The sequence below is a fragment of the Melanaphis sacchari genome, unplaced genomic scaffold, assembly GCF_002803265.2.
Source record: "Melanaphis sacchari strain LSU unplaced genomic scaffold, SCAv2.0 Contig54_pilon_pilon, whole genome shotgun sequence".
In the NCBI taxonomy this organism is placed as follows: domain Eukaryota; kingdom Metazoa; phylum Arthropoda; class Insecta; order Hemiptera; family Aphididae; genus Melanaphis; species Melanaphis sacchari.
The window spans coordinates 2,019,205-2,042,674 of record NW_020271380.1 but is presented as its reverse complement, the minus strand read 5'-3'; the positions used below and the strand labels follow the sequence as shown (position 1 = coordinate 2,042,674).

The following is a 23,470-nucleotide window of genomic DNA, read 5'->3' as shown; positions in this document are numbered from 1 at the left end:
TAATGTCATCGAAAATCGTAATTTATTATTTTTATGAATTTAATAAAAATTTAATAAAAACTGATCGTTTTACAAAGTCTCTAATCATCTAATATAAATTAATTTCTGTATTTTCACTTTTATGCATTATTATTTCGTTAGGTATTAATTAATTTATGAAAACATCAATTATTGAATATTTTTGCTGAAATTGTGATTTTTATTTGTATTGTAAATTCCAATTTATAATAATAATATTGTGTTTTATATTTGGATAATTGAATGAAAAGATTTAAATCATATAATATGGAAAACCTCATTTTGTGAATGCCCGAGGTTCATAGGTATATGTACTATTAGAATGATAATTATTAGGCGATGAATCTAAATATATTTTTATGTAAATTGAAAATACGAGTATATGATGGCATTATATTATATACCTATAATATATAGCTATTGCTAGCTGGGTAGTTTTTAACTCTATACTTAATTATGAATGCTTATTAAGTAATTTACGATTAAATAATCATTAAAAAAATATTCTCAGAATATATTATTATTTTAGATAAGTATATAAAATGAAATATAATACCTATGTAATAATTATAATAAGTATACTTAATCAATAACTATATTGATAAATATATAAAGTATCTACTTAAATTAAAAAATGTACACAATTAAACGTTAATGTTTTTTGAAAAGTTATTGATGAACCTTATTAATTATAATGATTAACTGGTTATTTGAATACCGAATAACAAATTGGTACGTGATATACTATAGCTTATCAATTATCAGCTAAATAAACATAATATCAACTTTTAAAATGTATGTCTTAGCATAAATAATAATTTTATTTTTTGTTTCATTTTTATTTTTTTAAATTGAAATATGAATTTCAAAACTGGAACTGACTTTTTTATTGTTGTTACCTATAATGTTTAATACAGGTAAAACACGTTGAAAAACATTTGAGGTACCCCAAAATCGTTGGTACATGAACAAATTTTTCATTTTTGAATTTAATATTACCATTTTCTTCCATTTTCTCAACTGAAGTATAGCACAGGTTAATGAATCTGGGAGAGGAAGATAATTTTTCCGTCTTTTATCATACATGACTTTTTTTATGGATTTTATATCTGAATGTGGCACTTAAAAATGTGTTACAATCAGCTCATTTGATTATTTTTGATGGTCTAATTTAAATTGAGTCATCTGCTTTACGTTTACAATTTTCCCGTAAAATTTAATGTTCGATTTCTCTATTGTATTTAAAATATGACTATGCTCATCCAACATCGATTATACTTTTTAACGGCCACTGTCTGATAATACACTGGCATAAAATGTTCTGTGTGTGCACAACAATTTAACTTGCCCGTCTTTTCGTTGTCTTATAAAACGATATTTGTTCGTAGGTACTAACTGATGCTAAGTCTTTCCCTCGTTCCGACGTAATTATTTGAATAATTTAATTTTCCATCTTAAATTACTCAATTATACTACACTTTATACTACTCTCAGAACGTTCATCTGTTAATTAATAAAATCTACAGCGATCATAAGTATTGTGAAATTTTATTTCACGATAATCACAATAACCATTTGATATTTCCAGTTTCGTTTATACGTGACTTTCAGCCAATGTGACAACGTTGCACAAAAATAACGTATGCAATCGTGTTATGAAAAAGGTACCGTCAATAAGCAGTGTACACAATTGTATTCTACCCTTCTCAGAGGGTAATAACAGGTGACGTGGTTGATACCGAATTGGTTCCCGTTAGAAAAAGGTATTTTATTAAGGTAAGCCAAATTGGTTCCCGTTCAAAAAGATATTTTATTAAGTTGAGCCGAATTGATTCCCGTTTAATTACGCACATTTTCCTTCTCAATTTTACAGGCTTAGGACTGTCAACTAAAAAGTAGGCTTGGTTAGAAATGTGCGTTAATGTGTGTTTTAAAAAAAAATTATGTAATATATACAATTTTAAATTGTTAATTTGGAAATCAACTATAGTCATCACTTATAAGTGTAGGTACAAAATATTAAAATAAAAATAAGTAATAGTAATTATAATAAAAATAATTTCATAATATATTAAGTCACATTTAAATAAATGGATTTTGTATGTATCTTTGCCTTTAGTTTTTAGTGTATAAGTATAAAAATGACACTTAAAACTTGGCCCGCGAATTTTTTTTTAAAAAAATATTTACTAATTGCTATAGACTATAGAGTGTAGCCGTGTGGGTATATTTATATTTTATAAGTACTATCTAATTTATATTTTGTACCAATTATTAAAAATTAAAAATTACTTGTACACAAACGTAAAACCAATTCAACTCAACCTAATAAAATATCTTTAATAAATATCTTTTTAACGGCAACCAATTTGGTTACTCCCGGTGACGTACCTGTAGAAATTAATCGTAACCCCTATATTGTCAACTAAAATTCACTTTAAATTATTATTACTAAGTTCTTATTTAGTTAAAATAATTTCTGATAATGATGTATGACTATGTTCATCAAAATTTTTAATTACAGAATTAATATTATTCAATTTTTCTAAGCACTTTTACGTTTTAACGGTATAATTTCAACGTTCAATAAACATTTTTAAAAATTTATGAAAACAAAATTTATGATCGTTAATAAATATTAGTGTTTTATTTTAGATTCTGAACGGAGCGATGAATGTACAGTTTAATTTTCAAAAAATTTTGACTTTTTTGAGTTATTATTATAGACCATTGAAATTATTGATTTTTATGAGAATTTTTTTTTGAAGTGTCGATAAAAAAGTGTTGGATTACCAAAAAATGTTGAAAATTTAATACAAGGTTCCTTATGAGTTGTTCTTATTTTAGCTAAAAAAAAAAAAATTAAAAATCGTTAGTCATAATTTTTTTTTATAAACGTTTATAGTTCAAATATTTATGAAATCTATCGAAAACGCGAAAATTTGTAAGTAATTTTGAAGTTGAAAAATCATAAAATTTTTTGTGTTTATAACTAAGGATTAAAATACTACACTATGTTTTCCCTAAGTTTTCCTTCAAGTAGCTATAGTAAAAACTCAAAGCATCATTATAGGAAAAATTTTAAGTGCGTTTGAATTTTAAATTTTTACGAAATAGCGTAACGATAACAATTTATCCTCAAACGATTTTAAATATTTGTTAATATTCAAAAAGTATAAGTCGTAGATACTTGAAAATTTTACCAGTTATTTAGATTGGCATTTTCTTTACATGATTTAATTTTTAAAATATTATGACTTTTTTTGAGCTATTTATAGACAACTGAAATTTTCAATTTTTTGAAAATTTTTTTTTTGAAGTGTCGATAACATTTTTTTGGCCCAATTAAAATATTTGAACATTTAATACAAAGTTCCTCATAATTTATTCTTATAGTGATCAAAACATTTTAAGAATACATAGGCACAATTTTTTTTTTATTAGCATTTGAAGTTCAAATATTAACAAAATTTCGTCAAAACCATGAATATTTGCAAACTATTTTGTAGGTTTAATTCATAAAAATTAATAATTAATTAATTAACCATGACTTTTTCAAATGCGTCCTTATTGAAAAATAAAATATTTGTTTTAAAATAGAATGTATGACAATATTTAAATATAATATATTCTAGACTGAAAAATCACCCCTTTAGGGGGTGAGGTTCACCCCACCCCCTAATGTACAGCAGAGCAGTACCCACTTGCCGCTTTTTTTACTTTTCATTGTATTTTTATTCACTACTCATTATGTTCATTTTAAACGAAAAAAAATTATTGATTTAAACGTGCACTTGTATATAACGTTTATCGGAGAACTAATACGACGTGTTCGTTGTACGCTCTACAACTGTAGACAGTCTCTTTTAATTGAAAACAATAATGGTAAAATTTACCGGATATTCTAATTTGAAACGAAAATATAATTTTCTTATCGATATAAACATTTTCCATCGGAGACTACAGTTAACGTATACAATAGGTCGGAAACATAGGCCGCCACTTATGTTTGTTATCGAGACGCAACTTAAATTTACGGAGACGTGTAGCAGTGTAAGAGTCGTCACTAAGCTCTTCTAACTAATTCGTTGATCATGTATTGCATAAAGTACTTACCATAAAATTTGAATAAACAATTAAAATAAAACAATGTTTAAAATTAAGAAAAATATAGTATTTTTATTATGTACCTATCCAAACAGTAAATATATAATATAGCGTTATGTAAATAAAATAAATATATGATGTAGTAGTTGATGTACATTATATATCAAACACCACTGTGTTGTATAAAATGAAACGTGAAAATAAATAAAATCAACCATATTGTCTTTTTTATTAAAATAGTATTATTAAATACTTTTAAATATACTGAATACATTTAATTCAGTCTTTAAAGTATATGTATATACAATTAACCAATGTTAACATTTTAAATTTAAATTAAATTGAAGTATACAATTAAGATTTGTATTCATTTTTTAAAGACAAATATCTATAATATATAATACTCCATTATGACTGGTGTGGAATTCGCTAAGAACTTAATTAGTACTCGTACTTACCTATCTGTTATGTTAGTATTTAAATTATTACTGTAACTAACCTGTATGGCCAGGGTTACTAATAAAACTTTTTTTTCATAAATAAAATTACATTTTGAAATATAGTATAGGTATTAAGTATATAATATACTTGTAAATTTTATTATTCATCATAATAATTCAGTGTATTGATAGTTAATAATTGTTATAATTAAAAGTTAACAGCTTATAGGTAATTTATGTTATTGCAAGACGTAGACTTTGAAATATGGCGGAGAAGGGGGATATTATACTCTTGAGGGGGAATTTTGTATCGACAAAAAAATATACGGGTTATACTATTTTTTCATATGTAGGTGATATAGGTTAGATTTTATTCTACAGATCTGACCACTGACCCATGTAAAAGTTAGGTATACGCCAGAGGGCTACTTATAGATAATATTTTAAAATTATAAATATGACTACATAAAGCATTTATGTGCTTAGTATTTAAAAAAAATACTGCGGAATATTAAAGCAAATACTATTGTAAATAATTAATAATACATACTTCTATAAATTATTTAACTTAGCTCCGAATATAAAATTAATTTTTATTATTTTAGTTTTAACTGTTGATAATTTGGTTATGTGATTATGATTAAAAATACATTTGAAGGCAATTAACGTACATTTATTCCGGTTGTTAAACCTCAGAAATGTTTTATGTGAATTGCAAATTTTAACCTTTGTGATTCTTCACGGCATACAATGTCCAATTATTGTACAATTTTGAATAATAATTAATTAACCAAAAATTGAATGGGTTCAAAACAATATTTTTTATGACATTGCTTTGTGTCGAGGTAAACTCTAAATCGTAATTCATTTCGTATAGTTCTATATAAATTAATAAATAATTGTTTTAACATAATAAATACGTTGCTCCATGTATTAATAATTTTAATCAGATTTATAAAAACTATAAATTTAAATTCCAGTTGTTAGGAATTTATAATTTTTCAAATAGTAAAATTGAATTGTGATTTGAAAATGACGGAACCAAAAGTCGAAGTCGTAATATCTGGTATTGGAGGCCGTTTCCCGGAATCCGACAATTTGGATGAATTGAAAAATGTGTTGTTTGAAAAAAAGAATGCAGTAACTTCAGATAGCAGGCGATGGACACCCGGTTAGACATACCTTTTGAGTAACAGTAATAATAATTATTATAAAAAATACTTATTCGAATCATCTCGTATTAATTGTATACAATTAATTAAATTTGGTACCATACGGAAAATTTAAATGTGTATGGTGAATTAACATATTGTACATCAAATATAATTACCTACTTAAACAAATCCAAATTTGTACTTATTAATAAACTATATGTATTTATATTTTATTAATAAAAAAAAAAAATAATAATATATATGTGTTGTGTATAACATACACCGTATATAAATAATATTTTATTTAATTATAAGTTTACTAAGAAAATTATTTATAAAAAAAAAATCATGAGTTATTGTATATTATTACAAAACTGATATTGCTATTGGTTATGAAACCTAATCAGGTTAATTTAATAATCAAGTGTAGTTCACTCATTGAAAAATATAGTAAAGTATTAATAGTTTTAATATTGTAGAAGCAGTGATAAATTATTGAGATAGACGGAAAAACGATTTTGATAGAAGTCTATGAATTATAATATAGCTTATTAGTGACAGATGGCATAAAATACAATAATATTATCATTAAACTTTAAAAAATCGCTGTAATTTAAACTCATATGACAAAAATTAATTTTTTAAATTGACAAGCTATAAACTATGTTATAAATGTATAAATGAGTTAATTTGAAATTGTATTATAAATTCAATAATGTAAAGGGTCATTTTTGATTAAAACCAATTATTCTGTACTTATGACTTTTATGTTGTACTCATAGGTTTTTTCTTTGGAGAAGTCATTTATGTTAGGTAACATGAAAAATTAATAAATTTAATGAACCATGGGCCACTAAATCACGTTTAGGGGTTCATTAGTTTAATATTGATTCATTAATTGTTTGAATTGTTTAATAATTATTGTTCATGCACCCAGCCTAAATAATTGAAATTTTAACAATCAAATAATTATCTATATGTAATTTACAATTGAAAATAAAACTTTTTTTTTAAATTTAAATTCAAATTTAATTATATTATATATTAAATCATTTTCCAGAATCAAAATTAAAATAAATCTTTTATGGTTGATGCGTTTTTAGGTCTACTAGGAACACCATATGGAGTTGGTAAAATACGATTTCCTGAAAAATTTGATAACGTATTTTTCGGTATACATAGCAAGATGGCCGAGAGTATGGATGTTTTGACTAGGCTTAGTTTGGAAAGATCTATAGAAGCAATAGTTGATGCTGGTAAAGCCATCGTATATATGGCAGTTTATTTTAATTGAGTTATAGAATATGCTTATTGTAATGAAAATTGTTATGTATTTCAGGAATAAATCCAGCTGATTTATCCGGTACAAATACGGCTGTTTTCATGAATTCTTGTATTAGTGAATCAGAGTTTTTTGAAGTTATTGATACAAAGCAATACGGACTTGGTCTATTAGGTCATAACAGAGCAATGCAAGCAAATCGGGTGTCTTATACACTTAATTTAAATGGTAAACACCAACAATTATTAAAACATTAATAGATCAATGTTCATAATTTACGATACTGTTGCAAATAGGACCTAGTTATACAACTGATGCAACTTGGATTGGTGGATCACAAGCTCTTATGAGAGCAAAAAGAATGATTGAAGATGGAACGATAAATGCAGCAATAATCGGATCATGTAGTTTATGCTTAAATGCTAATATATCTCTTCAGGTTGAAGGATTAGGGAGATTGACAAATACAAATGAAACTAGATCATATAGTGATGATGGTATACTTACATTAATAATATATTTTTACACATATATGTACCAAACATATTTATATATAATATTAAATTATCCATAAAAATAATAAATACAATTATTTTTAATCGAATAAATGTTAAAAATCAAATTAAAAGAAATTATAATCCTTAATATTTAAAATATTTGCCAAAATCTAAATTTTAAACTTATATAAATATTTTAAAGAAATACTGATCAACAAATTAAAGTTTGTGTTAGTTTACAAGAAGGGTAAACAAGAAATTTGTATTTTTACTATGTTCATCCTAGGTACTTAAAACTGATCACCTGCCGCATTATTTTGTTATAAATTCTTTTTAAATTATATTCGCTAGTAGACTAAAGGGTTCAACTCAACATTGCATTCAATTACTAATTACTGCAAGAAAAAATATGATTAATTGTTATTCTTACATTCATTTTAAAGTACTTTCCATTTCTATATGCAAATATTATATATTTTAGAGTAATGTACGATATAAATTATTGTGAAATCAACCACTAACTAAGAAATTCTACAATTAATAAAATCTAAAGTTAAAATGTATTATTTAATATTATTATTCATATGGTTATTAATATCAGTTTAAAAAAATAAAAAATAGCTATTTATTTGCATAATCAAAATATAACTTAAAATATTATTTTAAATTCAAAAGAATTAAAAATCATTGGCAGAAAACTAACTTTTTGATAAGAAGAATGTGTCCTAACTTTTGGTGTATAAATTATTTAAGCATGTAACTTATTTTTTAAAATTGACAAAAAATTTAATAATATTTTTATAACTATATTAATAAATGTCACCTATGCAATATTAGTATTAATATATTCAAATATTACAATTAATTATTGATTTGTTTGTTTGTTTTTATTTTTTTAAATGAAAAATAAATGAATAAATGATTTACTATAGCAAATGGAATGAACAGATCCGAGTCATGTGTAGTAGTGCTGTTGCAGAAATTAACTGAAGCTAAACGTTGTTACGCATCTTTATTGAGTGCAACTGGTATATTTGGAGAAACAAATGATTTATTTTATCATTATTCTGACCACTTTTATAAAGAAGTTATATTAAATGCCTATAAAGAAGCTAATTTAGATCCTGCAAAAGTTGCATATATAGAAGGTGAAGGGTTAGGTGTCAAGGTTTGTTTAAATTTATTTTATTTTAATAAATACATTAAATATTTTACAAAAATACAAATTAATATTATAGTTAAATTATGTATATTGCGTATATAATTAACATAATATATTGTTTTAATAGAAAATAGATGCAATGGAACTGAATGTTCTAAGTGAAGTATTTTGTACTCCAAATAGAATAGAACCATTAAAAGTTGGTTCCATAAAGAGTAATATCGGTCATTGTGAAGCTTCTTCGAGTTTAGTGTCGTTAGCAAAAGCGCTTATTATTTTAGAATCTGGATATATACCTCCAAATATTAACTATTCAAAACCAAACCAAGATTGCCCCGCTCTTTTGTCTGGTAGATTAGAAGTATGTGAAAAATATAATTTGTGCTTCTGTATATTTTAATATCAAATAATTTTTTTAGGTAGTCACTGAAAAAACTCCATTGAAAGGAGATATAGTTGGCGTTAGTTCATTTGGTTTATGTAATTCTTTTAGCCATTTAGTTTTAAAACGAAATAAGAAAAGCAAAGTAAAAATTTATGAAAAAGGAGAAATGTTTGAAGACGATTTACCACGAATTATATTTGTATCAGCTCGGAATGAAGAAGATGTTATACAGTTTTTAGACCGTATAAAAAATAGTAAAATAGATGAAGAGTCGGTAGCTCTTTTACAAAGCGTTTTTTATAAATCTTTGAACGCCCATTACTACCGAAGTTTCACTATAGTCCCAGACTTAAATGAAGGATCACAAGAAGAAATATCGGTAGGTAACTTCTAAATTATTGTTATTATTTTGATTTATTTGTTTTAACTATTATTTATAGTACCTTCCAGCGTTGATAAAACGACCTATTTGGTTTGTATTTTCCGGGATGGGATCACAGTGGAATGGTATGGGAAAACAACTCTTAAAAATTCCTATATTTGCCGAATCAATTCGCAAATGCGAAGCTATATTAAAGCCGAAGGGTGTTGACCTTATTGATATATTAACAAATGAAGACCCTAAAATTTTCGATAATATACTTAACTCATTCGTTGGTATAGCTGCGATACAGGTTTATTTAAATACAACCTAAATGTTTGCATATTAAAAATGATTCTTTAATTAATGTTTTAAATAGATAGGTTTAACAGACGTGTTGAAGAGTATTGACGTTATCCCTGATGGTATTATTGGTCATTCAGTCGGAGAATTGGGATGTGCTTATGCTGACGGTTGTTTCACTATAGAACAAATGATACTTGCTGCATATGCAAGGGGTCGAGCTTCTATAGAGACTGAACTCATCGAAGGATCGATGGCTGCAATAGGATTAGGGTACAATGACATTAAAGATAGACTGCCACATGATATTGAAGTTGCTTGTCACAATTCGTCTAACAGCAGTACTTTGTCTGGACCAACGGTTAGCGTTACGAATTTTGTTGAACAATTGAAATCAGAAGGAGTATTTGCTAAGCAAGTCAATGTTTCTAATATTGCATACCACAGCCGATATATAAAACCAGCTGCACCGACTTTACTTAAGTATTTGAAAGAAGTAATTTTGATTTGAAGTATTTAAAGTCTTGATCAATCAATCAATATTCATTAAATAACCTATTGCTATCAATTATTTTTGTCCATAGGTTATTCCAAATCCAAAGCCTAGATCATCAAAATGGGTGAGTAGCTCCGCACCTGAGTCTGAATGGGAAAACGAAGTAGCAAAATACAGTTCACCCGAGTATCATACGAACAATCTTCTGGGTCAAGTTTTATTTGAAGAAGCTTCCCGACATATACCCGAGGATGCAATTGTTATTGAAATTGCCCCACATGGGCTTTTACAAACCATACTTAAACGATCATTATCAGAAAAAGTGACAAATATACCGCTTACACATAAAAGTACAAAAGATTCAGTAAAATTCTTATTAGCCGCTTTTGGAAAGTAAGTTAATAGTTCATTAGTTTATATATAACTGTTTGTGATAAAAATACTATAAACATGTGCTCTATAAAATTACTAGGATGTATAATAATGGTATGACTCCTAACATTGAATCATTCTATCCACCAATAAATTATCCAGTTAGCCGAGAAACTCAAGCTTTACACTCTTTATTTCCTTGGGACCACAAAGAAGACTGGCTATCAAAATGCATGGTGAAGGCAGTAAGTACAAAATTTGAAACTAAAATGTTTGTATTATATGTATTTTATAATAAATAAATTACAAATGTGATTGCGATTGCAATCTTAAATAAAAATACAAATTTAGATATTTCAAAATCATGAAATACATTCTAAATACTTTAATTTATAATTAAAAAGAAATAATTAATTCATAAAATATGAGAATTGAGAATGACCATCAACGCTTAATTATAAAATTAAACATTAAATATGAATGAGTGTTAATTAAGTACAAAACTAGATAGCTTAAGATAATAATAAATAAATAAAAAAATACAACAAAATATTTACCAACTATTCTTATATCATGTAAAATAAAATTTATTTTTATATCATTCGTTACGAATCACCTGAACATTATTTTTAAATATATTCATAGAAACTAGGTATTTTAGATCCCTTCTTCATCAATACAAAATTTTGGAAAAATTATTTGTGAAGATTTTTTACATAATATTTGATAAAAATATTATTGCATTAATTTTTTTATTTATCGAATGTCGTCAGTTCAAATCATTTAATATTTTTAAAATATTTACTTATTGTTAATTATTTTCATTACTTTTTCAGGTTAAAAAAGGTTCAGGAGAGAGAATATTTACAATACAATTAAATAATGAACATATTTTATTCGATTACAAAATCAAAGGGCGACATATTTTACCTAGCTCAATTATTCTAGTGAGTCTCACGATGTTTAACTTTGATTAAATGATAAATAATAATATATTTTAAATGTCTAGTTTTATATGTGGAAATCATACATAACAATACAAAATGAACCACATTTTGATCAGATGATTGCATTTGAGGACCTAAATTTTTCGAGAAATATTGAAATTAAAATAAATGGTTAGTACATTGGACATATTTATTGAAACTTATAAATTATATTAATTTTATTTATAATTTGGTATTAAATTAATTTAATTAATATTTTTTATATTAAATTACGTAAAAAAAAGTAATATTTACTTATTTTTCAAGTAAAAAATAATTTTATGATTATTTCTTTTAAATTAGCACTAAAACTAAAATAATTTTTTTTATGAAAAATGAACACGTCATATTTTATAGGTTTTACTTAGGTTTACTTGCAAATTGAAAACAATTGAATTCTGCACATCTATATTTTTATTTTGTTTATTAAGGAACACGTTCACGTCAATAAAAAATCTTTATCTGATCGTTATTTTTGGTTATTATTTTAGAAAATTTTAATACGACTTTAAAAACGTATAAACAAATAACGATGAAAAAAAAAATTGTATTTATGTAATAATTAAACATATAAAATAATGACTATCATAAATAAAATATTATTTAGATTTTTCTTATTATGAAATTACATGTTTTATTACTATTTTTTATAAAGTTTATTTTATTCGTGAATGACTTTAGTTCAATATTTTATTTACATTTAGATAAATTAGAATTATATACATTTATTCAATGTGGAACTGGTCACTTTGAAATATGCTTGGAAAATGAAGTCATAGTTTCAGGAAAAATATTTCGACCAGATATTATTGATATGACTCCAATAAAACATAAGATGAAATACCCAGATACAGTTTCTGATGTACCACATAGTTCAATTTCTAAGTATGATTTATACAAATTGTTAGAATATAATGGATACGAACTCGGTGAACAATTTAAGACTGTGGCTAATATAGATTTATATTTTGAAGGTAAAGTAAATTGTATTCAAAATATTAAATAACATTTTAAATTGCTAAACAATAAACTGTTTTTTGTTTTTGATATAATATGGTGATTTAATAGTTCGACTATAACTGTATAAATAGAAAGTTATGGTAAAACTATAATTCCTTACAATATAATTTATAAAATTCTAAACACGTTAAAGTAAAAAATTGTGTTATCTAATGAATTAATGTATATTTATATTTATTTTCTAAGAATATCGAGGAAATGTAAAGTGGGATGGTGATTGGATGAGATTTTTTAATGGAGTTTTCACATTTCTTGTTCATAAAAGTATGGAAACTTATGACAGTCCAGCAGATGTATCAACTATTCGTAAAATGTATATTGATCCATCTAAATTCGAAGATTCTATTGGAAAAGGTATGAATCCAATATGAGTATAAATACGATTATGTAGGTATTTGTATTTGTATTTTTTTTTAATTAAAATTCCTGTAATAATATGTTTATATTTTTTCCCAAAAGTTCAAGTTAAGGTACATTTTTTTTGATTGAAAAATAATATAATAAATACACTTACACTTAGGTTATTAAAATATATTTTATTCATATTTTAGATATTTCTATTTATTATAATCTTAATACTAATGAAATAAACGGCGATGGAATTTATATTTTGCATCCAGAAACTAAACCATTTTCAATAACTACAGTAAATTCAATTGAATTGCGATTAGAAGAAGAATATCTTATGCAATTAGATAATCCAAATTGTGAGGTATAATATTGACCTAACACTCATACATTTTATTATTATTTTAGGTATGTATAGTATGTATGTATATTTTTTCTTTAGAATGAAATGCATTTTATCAATAACTGTTTGCAAGTTATATTTGGATGTAAGAAATTTCAATCGAATCCCAACATGAATAAATTCAAAGTTTATTACAGTAATAATGATAAAAAAATATATCAGTTCGCCATAATAATGAAGCAAATGCTTGATATTCAAATAGGAATTCAAGTTAGTTAATAATGTTTTCATTTTTGTTATTAAAATGTTAACAACTTTTTTTTTAAATTTTTCCATTATGTAGCACACAATTATAAGTTTAGATAAAACTAATTTAGAAAAATTCATTAACGATGATCATAATATAATAATAGTATCATATGATCAAATGGAGAACGTTATTTTACTTTCAAAAAACGTTAAAAGAGTTCATTTCTTGGTGATATCGGAAAAACCAATGTTTAGTACCAAAGAATGGAGTGTTATTATGCAACAACAATTTAATGGACACTATTTGGTTTTAATTAAAAAGGTTTTTTGGATTCATTATTATTGTAGAATCTCAAAATAATTGAATTTTGTTGTTGTTTTAGATTGAAGAAATAAAAATAATTAGTTTAAAATTAGAAAGTATTACAGATCTTAAAAATAATAACTATGAGAATATTAAACTTTCTCTAGCAGAATGTAAAAAAACAAAAAGTTATCTTTACATTTTTACGAAGGTCGCATCATATGGAGCATTAACAAAATTTGTGGAAGAAGTGTTGTATAGAAATAAGTCGAATAAGATAAGGTAGGTATCTAATAATTAATTAAAATAAGTAGGTAAATGAGATGTAAAAAAAATACTATTAAAAAATTATATTTTTTAGATTTGTTTTCTTATTGGACAATTCATGTCCTGATTTCAATATTGATCATCAATTTTACTTTGAACAGTTATGCAAACAATTGTTTGTAAACATTTATAAAGATAAAAAATGGGGAACTGTTGTTCGAAATTTTGTTGAAAATTATTCCAGTTTTAACGTGTCTGCAGATACTCCGACTATGACTTACCTCAATGATATCACGTAAGCATACAATTAAATATACATGTTTAATCAATTAATATGAATCTTATCGTATGAATTTAGTAATTATAAATTTATAAACGTAAAGAAAAAAAAGTAGTTATTTTCAGGAAATACAACGTTTGCCTAGTTAGCTAGCAAGAATAATAACTTTTTTTATTTAGTCGGAATAAGAATGTTGTAAAATATTAATTGGATTAAGAGTGTGAATAAGTATTGATAGTATACAAAAAAATCGTATATCGGCGTACAAAAAATATAAAAGTTCTTTTATAATTATTTTATAAATTTTGATATTTGTAAAGTTATTCAAAATAATATTACAATAATTAGATTAATTAGACAATAATTTTATTAGTTATTATAAATCATTTAAATTATATATTGTATTATATTTGTATATAATTGTTAAATAACAACAAAGTCAATAATTTTAAATAATAGTCGAACTTAATTTAAATACAATGATAGTTCTTAAAATAATAATAAAAGATAGATTTGTCAAGTTTTTTTTCCTTTATTTAAAATAAAGAATCTATATTTTTTTTTACATTACCCCATAGGCCATAGCTTTATACCATCCATTAAGACTAATTTGATTAGTGATTTATAGATGAGCAATTTGTCACTAATATTAATGTGTTTATTATTGTTAAGAAATGTTATTGGAAGGTGTAATTGAGAATCTAACCTTGTTTGAATAATTTGCTTTTAAAAATTTGTTCTCAGATATAAAAATGTTGAGAATTTGGAATATTTGGTGAAATGTGTTTCAGTTATTAGGATTATGTGAACGCGCAAGTTATATAATACTAAATTAAGTTGTTTAACATTGTAAGAGCTATCGTTATTTTGTTCTAAAGGTTGGTTCAGTGACATGTTTGGGACAGACTGGTTAATTTGATAAAGAACTTCGTATCGATTTTTTGATTTTAACAGTTTGGTTTTTTTTTTTTTATTATTTTATGATTTTGAATGAACCTGATTGCTTGACGTTGATGTTTGTGAAGAAGAAGAGAGAGATATTTTATTAGTAAGTTGTAACCACAATACAACTGTAATTTGAATTATTGTTTTTGGTTTCATTGACGTTAGTATAATCATTTGCGTGTGTATTTATACTGAGTGGTCTGCTTGTTTTTGCCGAGTTTCTGATAAGCATTTGAGCTGTTATTGTTTCTCTATATAGACATGATTATCTGCAACGAGTGATTATTTTTATCGAAATCACCAGGCGATGGCCTTGTAAGAAACTGTTACGTAATTATGCTGTGATTACACGAAGACAGCAATGTTGTTGAAAACAAAATATTGTATACAAACTTATATAAAGTATGTTACTAGGTTTAACATAGTTTAAAAGCTTGTATTAATAGTAGAAAAATGATTGTAAAATATAAAATAACTCTAATGCGCTACTATTGTTTACTTATTGTCGCCAATAATTAGTGAATGCACTAATTAATTTGAAACAACGGGAACCGTATGATACACATGTGTATCATATTATGGCTGCCACTGTGGGATTAAGGATATAAAGTTAAAAATATTATACACGTATCACACATAAATTCGATTAATATTTTTCATATTATGTTTTTATCTGAAATACATATAGTTTTGAATATTTCATATTATATAAATTAAAAAAAAATGTATTTTTTATATTTCAGGTTAGATGACCTGAAAGTCAAGTACCTAGGAATTAATTTCCATGATATATCTGTAAATAATAGTATGATGGATGTAAGTAACAATAAAAGTATTATAAGTGTCTAACTATAATGAACTTGTAGAATTAGCTATTAAAAATTTTAAATATAATTTTTTTTTTTTTTTTTAATTTTAAAAAAAATAACCCTATATATTTTTAAAAGTTTTACGAAATTTTTATTGTTTATATTATAATTTTTATTGCATCAAATATTTTGAGTATAAATCAATATTTTTTTTAGTTACTTTTCTTTAAATGTCAAAAAAAAATATTAGTTAGGTCTAAATTCTTAAAATTGAATACAAGGTTAACATTTTATATAAGCTGTTCTTATATCTATAAAAAAATATTTAAAATTCATAGGCACGTTATATACAGTGTGATCACGATTTATGGTAACACTAAATATCTCAGGTGCATGACCTTGTATTGAACTGGGGTTTTCGGGAGGTGATAGGGAGCACTTAAATACATATTTTCAGACCAGTTTCAAATTTTTAGCTCACTCGGTACGCGCATGCGCAATACAACTTACTTTTTTTTAAATGGCAGCCCCAGTTTTTTCTGCAGATTCAGGTAGAGTATTTTTTTTTAAGCATTTTTTGTATCAACAGTTTTTTTCTATTTTCAAAATTGACCATGTTAGAGTAAGTCAAAATTTAGATTTATGCATAATTCGTATTTAATGAATTTTTTATTTATAACCACTGGAAATAATAAAATAAGTGCCAAATAAATGTTTAATTTACTTTATCTGTTTACAAATAATAATTTATTTTTACAATATGTTTAGTAAACTCTTATAATACGATTACAATTTAATAGTACCTAATATTAATATTAAATAAAAAATAAAATGTATTAAATACATTTATCTTATGAATTGTTCAAAATTTTCACCATTATGTTCTAAACATGATTCAAGTCGCCTCAAAAATTCAGTCGAAGTTGCCGCCTTGATTTGTTCTTCACTTAAAATATCACATGCTGCTTGTATTTTGTTTTTTAAGTCCTGAAGATTGACAGGTGGATCTGCATAAACCACAGTCTTCAAATAACCCCATAAAAAGAAATCCAATGGTGTTAAATCTGGGGATCGTGCAGGCCAAGGAATGACGCCAAAAGTTCCAATCCAGCGATTCGGAAATATTTGATCTAAATGTCGTCTAACAATAATTGCATTGTGGGCTGGTGCTCCATCTTGCTGGAAAAACATACGTTCTCGTGTGTCTAATGAAACATCATCCAACAGTCTTGGTAGTTCATTGGTTAAAAAATTAAGGTATCGTTTGCCATTAAGTGTACCATCATAAAAGAACGGTCCTATTAGCTTTCCACCAACTAATCCACACCATACATTAAATACGAATTATGCATAAATCTAAATTTTGACTTACTCTAACATGGTCAATTTTGAAAATAGAAAAAAACTGTTGATACAAAAAATGCTTAAAAAAAAATACTCTACCTGAATCTGCAGAAAAAACTGGGGCTGCCATTTAAAAAAAAGTAAGTTGTATTGCGCATGCGCGTACCGAGTAAGCTAAAAATTTGAAACTGGTCTGAAAATATGTATTTAAGTGCTCCCTATCACCTCCCGAAAACCCCAGTTCAATACAAGGTCATGCACCTGAGATATTTAGTGTTACCATAAATCGTGATCACACTGTATATACAGTATACACTTACATTTGAAGGTTAAAGTACATAAAAACTTTTCTTTTTATATCAAATTTTAAAAATATAATACAAGATTCTTTGTAAACAGCTTATGCTGAAACTATAAAATTTATAAAACATAAAAAGGTAATTATTTTTAATAGACATTTAAAGTTCCAATTTGGAAAAAATTACTTATTTAAATGATAAAAATCAATGTTAATTAATTTATTATGATTTAAAAACATTATTTGTGGAAATTTTAAATTTTCACACGTGTTATAAATTATTATTATCAATATTTTAATAAACGCATTAACATTATTGATTTATTTTATGACATAATCTATTTATACTAAAAAAATATTTTTTCTGTTTACAATATTTATAGAAATATTTTGTTAAATTATTAGTTATTTAAGTTGATAAATTGTGGTGTAATTAAATATGATAAAATTATGATAATTTAATACTAATAATATAATAAAAGTAATATTTTCGAAAAAAAGTTAGATTAATCTACTATGGTAATAAATGTAAAATAAATTACTTTTTAATAATATCACTTGGTGATCTAGGCTGATAGACCATTTCCCTCATAATTCCTCATAATTGTTTTTCGTATACAACGATATGTCATTGAATTTAATTAAAGCATACTTACCTATAATAGTAACCCACTGGACACCTAATGTACAGTAGAGCGGTATCCACTTGCCTATCTTTTTTTTTAAGTTTATTACAATGGTTGGAGAGACAAATAAATAAGAATGTGTAATTATCTATTTAATAAAATTATTATTTATTACATTATATCTATCTAATAACTGATAAGTAAAAATAAATTGTGTTATTTGATAGGTATTATTACATGTTAAAGACATATATACATAAATTATGGATTTTAAATTCTATAAATGAAAATATAATATTTTTAAATCTAAAAACTGAATGTTATCTGACTTTATAACTTACCTAATATTATACCTACTTTAACCATATTTTTATTTATTAGAACGAACTTGGTCATTTAGAATATTCTGGTATAACAGACAATGGTAAAAGAGTAATGGGAATTGCTCCATTTAGAAAAAATACATTCAATAAAATTTCATCGGATCCACAATTAACATGGACAATTCCATCGAACCTGACGTTAGAAGACGCAGCTACTATTCCGCTTTCTTATTCGATGGTAATATTTCTAAATAAAACTAGTATTTAACAAACATAAATAAATAATTATTGATATTTTGTTATTATTTTAATTGTTGATAATTTAAATCTGGTATTACACTATTTTATTGTTATTGATTAACTCAATTTTTGTATGATTTTAAATTACTATATTATTTTATAGGCATATTATATATTGACTATTTTAAAATTACCAAGTGATAATATGTTTGATAAATCAATATTAGTAAATGCCGGATTCAATGCTTTTGGGCAAGCAGCTATAGCTGTAGCCTTATCGTTAGGATTCTCTGTTTATGTCACAGTTGAAAATAAAGAACAGAGTATGCTACTTAAGAATAAATTCACTATGGTAAGAAATTTCACTATTAATAAATATGCATAAAATATTATTTTAAATAAAAATATTTAAATATATAATTTAATAACATCCATTATGATTTGAAGTTATCAGAATCCAGAATCTTTAGTTATGATAATATTGAAGTAAAACTTAAAAAAGCTACCAATGGAAAAGGTGTATCTGTAATTTTAAATTGTCTTCACGGCCAATATTTTCATGAATCGGCTCGAATAATAGCAGAACGTGGAAAATTTTTTCAATTAACTAAAACTGACATGAAGAATAAAGACAAATTTGGTAATATTATTTCTGCTGACATGTGGCCAACTTACTTATCTAAATATTGTTTTAATGTTTTAGGGCTATTTTTTTTTTTAAAAAATACTACATTTTATGGTGTTAGTCCAGATAGAATGTTGGCAGAAACTAGTGAAATAAAACTAAAAATTCATGGTGAAGTACAAAAAGGAATAGATCTTGGTATTGTCAAACCGTTTGATAGAAACGTTTTAACTGGTCCTTGTACAACAGAACAAGCCATAAAATCATTACAGTATATTATTTATCTAAATTACATTGTATGAAAAAAAAAATATTTATCGTTTTTATATTTTGTGTTTAAAAACTAGCTTATCACTTCAAAAAGTAGAATATAATCGAGTAGTCTTAGCTATAGAAGAAGAAAATATATTAGGAAAGTCTTTAAAAGGATCAGAATTTGAAAAATATCAATGTTATTCTGACCGGGTGTATTTAATTTTTGGTAAGATATCATTACCAATTTAATATAGATAGTAAATAATTTGATTGTTAGTCTAAAATATCCAACTATTTGGTTATATAGGAAGTAAATATAGTACTTGGATTGATATTGCTGAATGGATAGTAATAAGAGGAGCCCGAAAGATCGTTGTAGTATTAAAAAAATACTCTATGTCTACTACTGCATCAAGAAGGTATTTTTAAACTCATTTTCATTATTGTTGTTTGAAAAATAATTAAGGTATTGCTTACTAACTTGATAAATATAATTATGCAGGTTTAATTTACTTTTATCACGATATAAAAACGTTTTGGTGCAAATAGTATCAGATTCAAATTTGAACTCAAAAGAAGATTTAATTTTGTTATTAAATGAAACAACAGCAATGTATCCTCTCGGAGGGGTTTTTTTCGCTACAATGGTAATTCTATTATATTTTTTTATTAATGTTTCTTCGTATAAAATTGAAACTTAAAATTATGTTTATATATTGATTTTAATCAATATGGTAGTTGAAATTGTTGTTTTTTAAATATATATATATATATATTTTATTAAGAATACGAGTATATAAATTATATTGTTGTCATTTGTATCTATAATAATATAAAAAATAATATCTGATAAAACAAATTGTTTTTTATTTTAAAATACTTATTTTTTTAAACTCATATTTAGTTTTTATAGTGACTATACATTCAGATCTTAAAGATATATTTCGCAGTTTACTGATATATTAATTACTGTTGTTACAAATACATGTAATACCATTTTTAATCGGATTCAACTAATGATATATTAAAATTTAAATACTCTATCTTTCTATACGTTCACATAATTTTTTTACTATAAGATATTAATTATTTATACTCCTTTCTATACTTAATTTCAGTATATTATTATGCTTTTTAATACACAAAATTGTTTGTAGCTGTTTATTTATCATATTTTTATTATTATTAAAATAGAGCGACGAAGAAGACAAGATACGTAACATTCAATATTTACTTGAAAACGATCAATCTTTACAAAACCTGAAACCTTTATTTGTTTGTATTATGAGTGGTGGAGAAAATACTTGTACAGAATTAAGAGCTAACGGCGTTTGTCCAAATACCATTTGTCTTTCATGGAGTTTAATTTCTGCGAAACCTAATTTTTCTAATCTAGTACCATTATTAGATAAATTATTAATAAACATAGATAAAATGTCTACATCAACGATAATATGCACTGAATATGACAAAACATTGATTGGTAATAACTGTTGTCTATAAATTGCATTGTTTATAGTGAAAAATTAATAGTTCGGAATAAAAATAAATTAATAAAAAAGTACAAAAATTATAAGAAAAGTAATTTTTAAATAATTTTTAGATAAAAAAAAAGTATTTTTAATTTTTGAATATTTAAGAGTTAATGAGTCTTGAGTACTTACAAATGCAATAGTTTTTGTTCAAAACAGCACATTTTTATTTAGATAATTATTCCGAACTTTAATTATTATCGATACTTGTCAATTAACCTAAAAAAAAACTTATTAATTATACAAAATATTTGCGTTTTTATAGCAAGTCGAGAATATTATTTAAAAATGATTGCGGAATTGCCTAAATCTATTGATGAATTAATCACATTTGGAGATACAGTTACGGAAGAAATTGAATTTATAGAAGTTTCTACTAAGAGTCCCCGATTTAATAAATCGGTGAGTTTACCTGTGTTTGTTGTTACTGGATTCCTGCCAAAAAGAATGAAAAAATTGTATGAACATTTAATATATCCAGCATTCGAAGCGAGATTGCCTGAAACTATAGAATCCATAGAGCACGTAGCAAGAATATTAGTACAGGTTAATATCATGATAATATTATTTTTACCAATGTTTTATATTTGAAACCTTATTAGATTATTTATTTATGAAATAATAAATTACTAATTATTTATAGAAACTTAAATCGATTACTAAATGCGGTAATGTTTCTCTAATCGGTGTATCTTGGGGTGGTGCAGTTTGTATGTTAATGGCACAGTTATTGGAAGCAGATAATATTGCAGTGAGTCTGACACTGTTGGAAGGTATACCAAATATAATCCAAGAATGGACAAAGAGTTTGCTACAATACGGAAATATTAACGCTAAATTATTATTGAATTATTTCCAAATCAGCAGTATGGTAATAAACATTTATTTTTGTTACCAAAAACTTTTATTATATCATATTATATTTATTTATCGGACATTTTTAGATGGCCAGAGAAATATCAACAAAAAACGGTTGGAATACAGAATTGCCTAAAGTGTTATTATCAAACAACGTATTGGCTACTGATAAAACTTTAAAGGCATTGAACGCAATACGCTCTAGATTGAACGCTTTACTTGATTTAAGGCCACTTACAAATAGAATAATCGCAAAAATCATGGTGATTTATAGGGCTATGAATGTTGAAAAATCAAAAGTTTATAAACTAGAAGATGTAAGTAATGTACATAATATGTAGTTTTAAAGCAACCAAACTCGACTTTGTTATAAACAACCTTTAAAGTTTAAACTTTATAAAATTTTTTCTCAAATTTACAACTTAACGTATAAAAAAAAAAAAAAACGATAAATTTTGATCTCTATTTTATAAATTGTAAATATAAATAATACAAATCATGATGTCTTGCATATTTTATCAGTATAGGTTGATTAGATCATTTTTCAAAATCATATTTTTTTTATTTTTTAGTTTTGCGTTATTATGCCCGAAATAATTTTCTTTGATGAAAAAGACTACGAAAACATGCTATCAGAAAAAAAATTATCTCAAATTATAAATAATAATATATTACATTATCATCCAGATGCCAACGAAATTCCAATCACAAATTTGTACAAACGTGCTGAACTTAATGCTATTGGTATTAATATAAAGTAAATGGATTAACTTATTTTTGCATTGAGTTAATATATAAATAAAAAAATCAGTGTATTTTTTTATTATTATAAAAAAATATTTTTTATTTATATATTTCCCAATAAATTGCTAATAAGTAAAACAAAAAAGTGCAAATATTTAATTCAATTTATTTATAATATTTTTTCATAGTTTATTTTGTTTTTAAAACTAAAAAAAAAATATATTCTATTTTTATCATGCTATTATGTTGTTTTATTTTTAAACATTTTGATTTTACATTGTACCTAATATTTTAATGTTTTTGAATAAATGATTTAAACCTTTCAAAAATACGAAAGTTTTATTACTACATGAGAAATGTTTTCAATTATTATGTGACTTAATTGATTTGTATTTTTTTATATTATGTAAACATGAATTGTATTTAATTAATTTCATGTTAAATATTATACACGAAATTCATTTTAGGCATCAGGGTTAAACATTATTTATAGTTAT

At 24.7% G+C, this 23,470-nt stretch overlaps 1 protein-coding gene across 1 annotated transcript; it reads left to right on the top strand.

Moving 5' to 3' along the window:
• The first annotated feature begins 5,510 nt into the window (after positions 1–5,510).
• LOC112599641 (fatty acid synthase-like) lies at positions 5,511–23,036 on the top strand. The gene is made up of 33 exons (XM_025346628.1): positions 5,511–5,736; positions 6,823–6,975; positions 7,059–7,229; positions 7,298–7,498; positions 8,431–8,666; positions 8,788–9,021; positions 9,080–9,424; positions 9,486–9,719; positions 9,786–10,205; positions 10,294–10,598; positions 10,678–10,822; positions 11,414–11,524; positions 11,587–11,695; positions 12,268–12,537; positions 12,770–12,937; positions 13,135–13,295; positions 13,374–13,544; positions 13,618–13,845; positions 13,907–14,109; positions 14,189–14,389; positions 16,063–16,135; positions 18,778–18,957; positions 19,123–19,311; positions 19,407–19,599; positions 19,663–19,855; positions 19,932–20,065; positions 20,147–20,258; positions 20,342–20,486; positions 21,034–21,322; positions 21,637–21,917; positions 22,015–22,242; positions 22,316–22,546; positions 22,802–23,036. The coding sequence occupies exons 1-33, from the start codon at positions 5,598–5,600 to the stop codon at positions 22,988–22,990; spliced, it is 6,642 nt and encodes a 2,213-aa protein (XP_025202413.1). The 5' UTR covers positions 5,511–5,597; the 3' UTR covers positions 22,991–23,036.
• Positions 23,037–23,470: the final 434 nt, after the last annotated feature.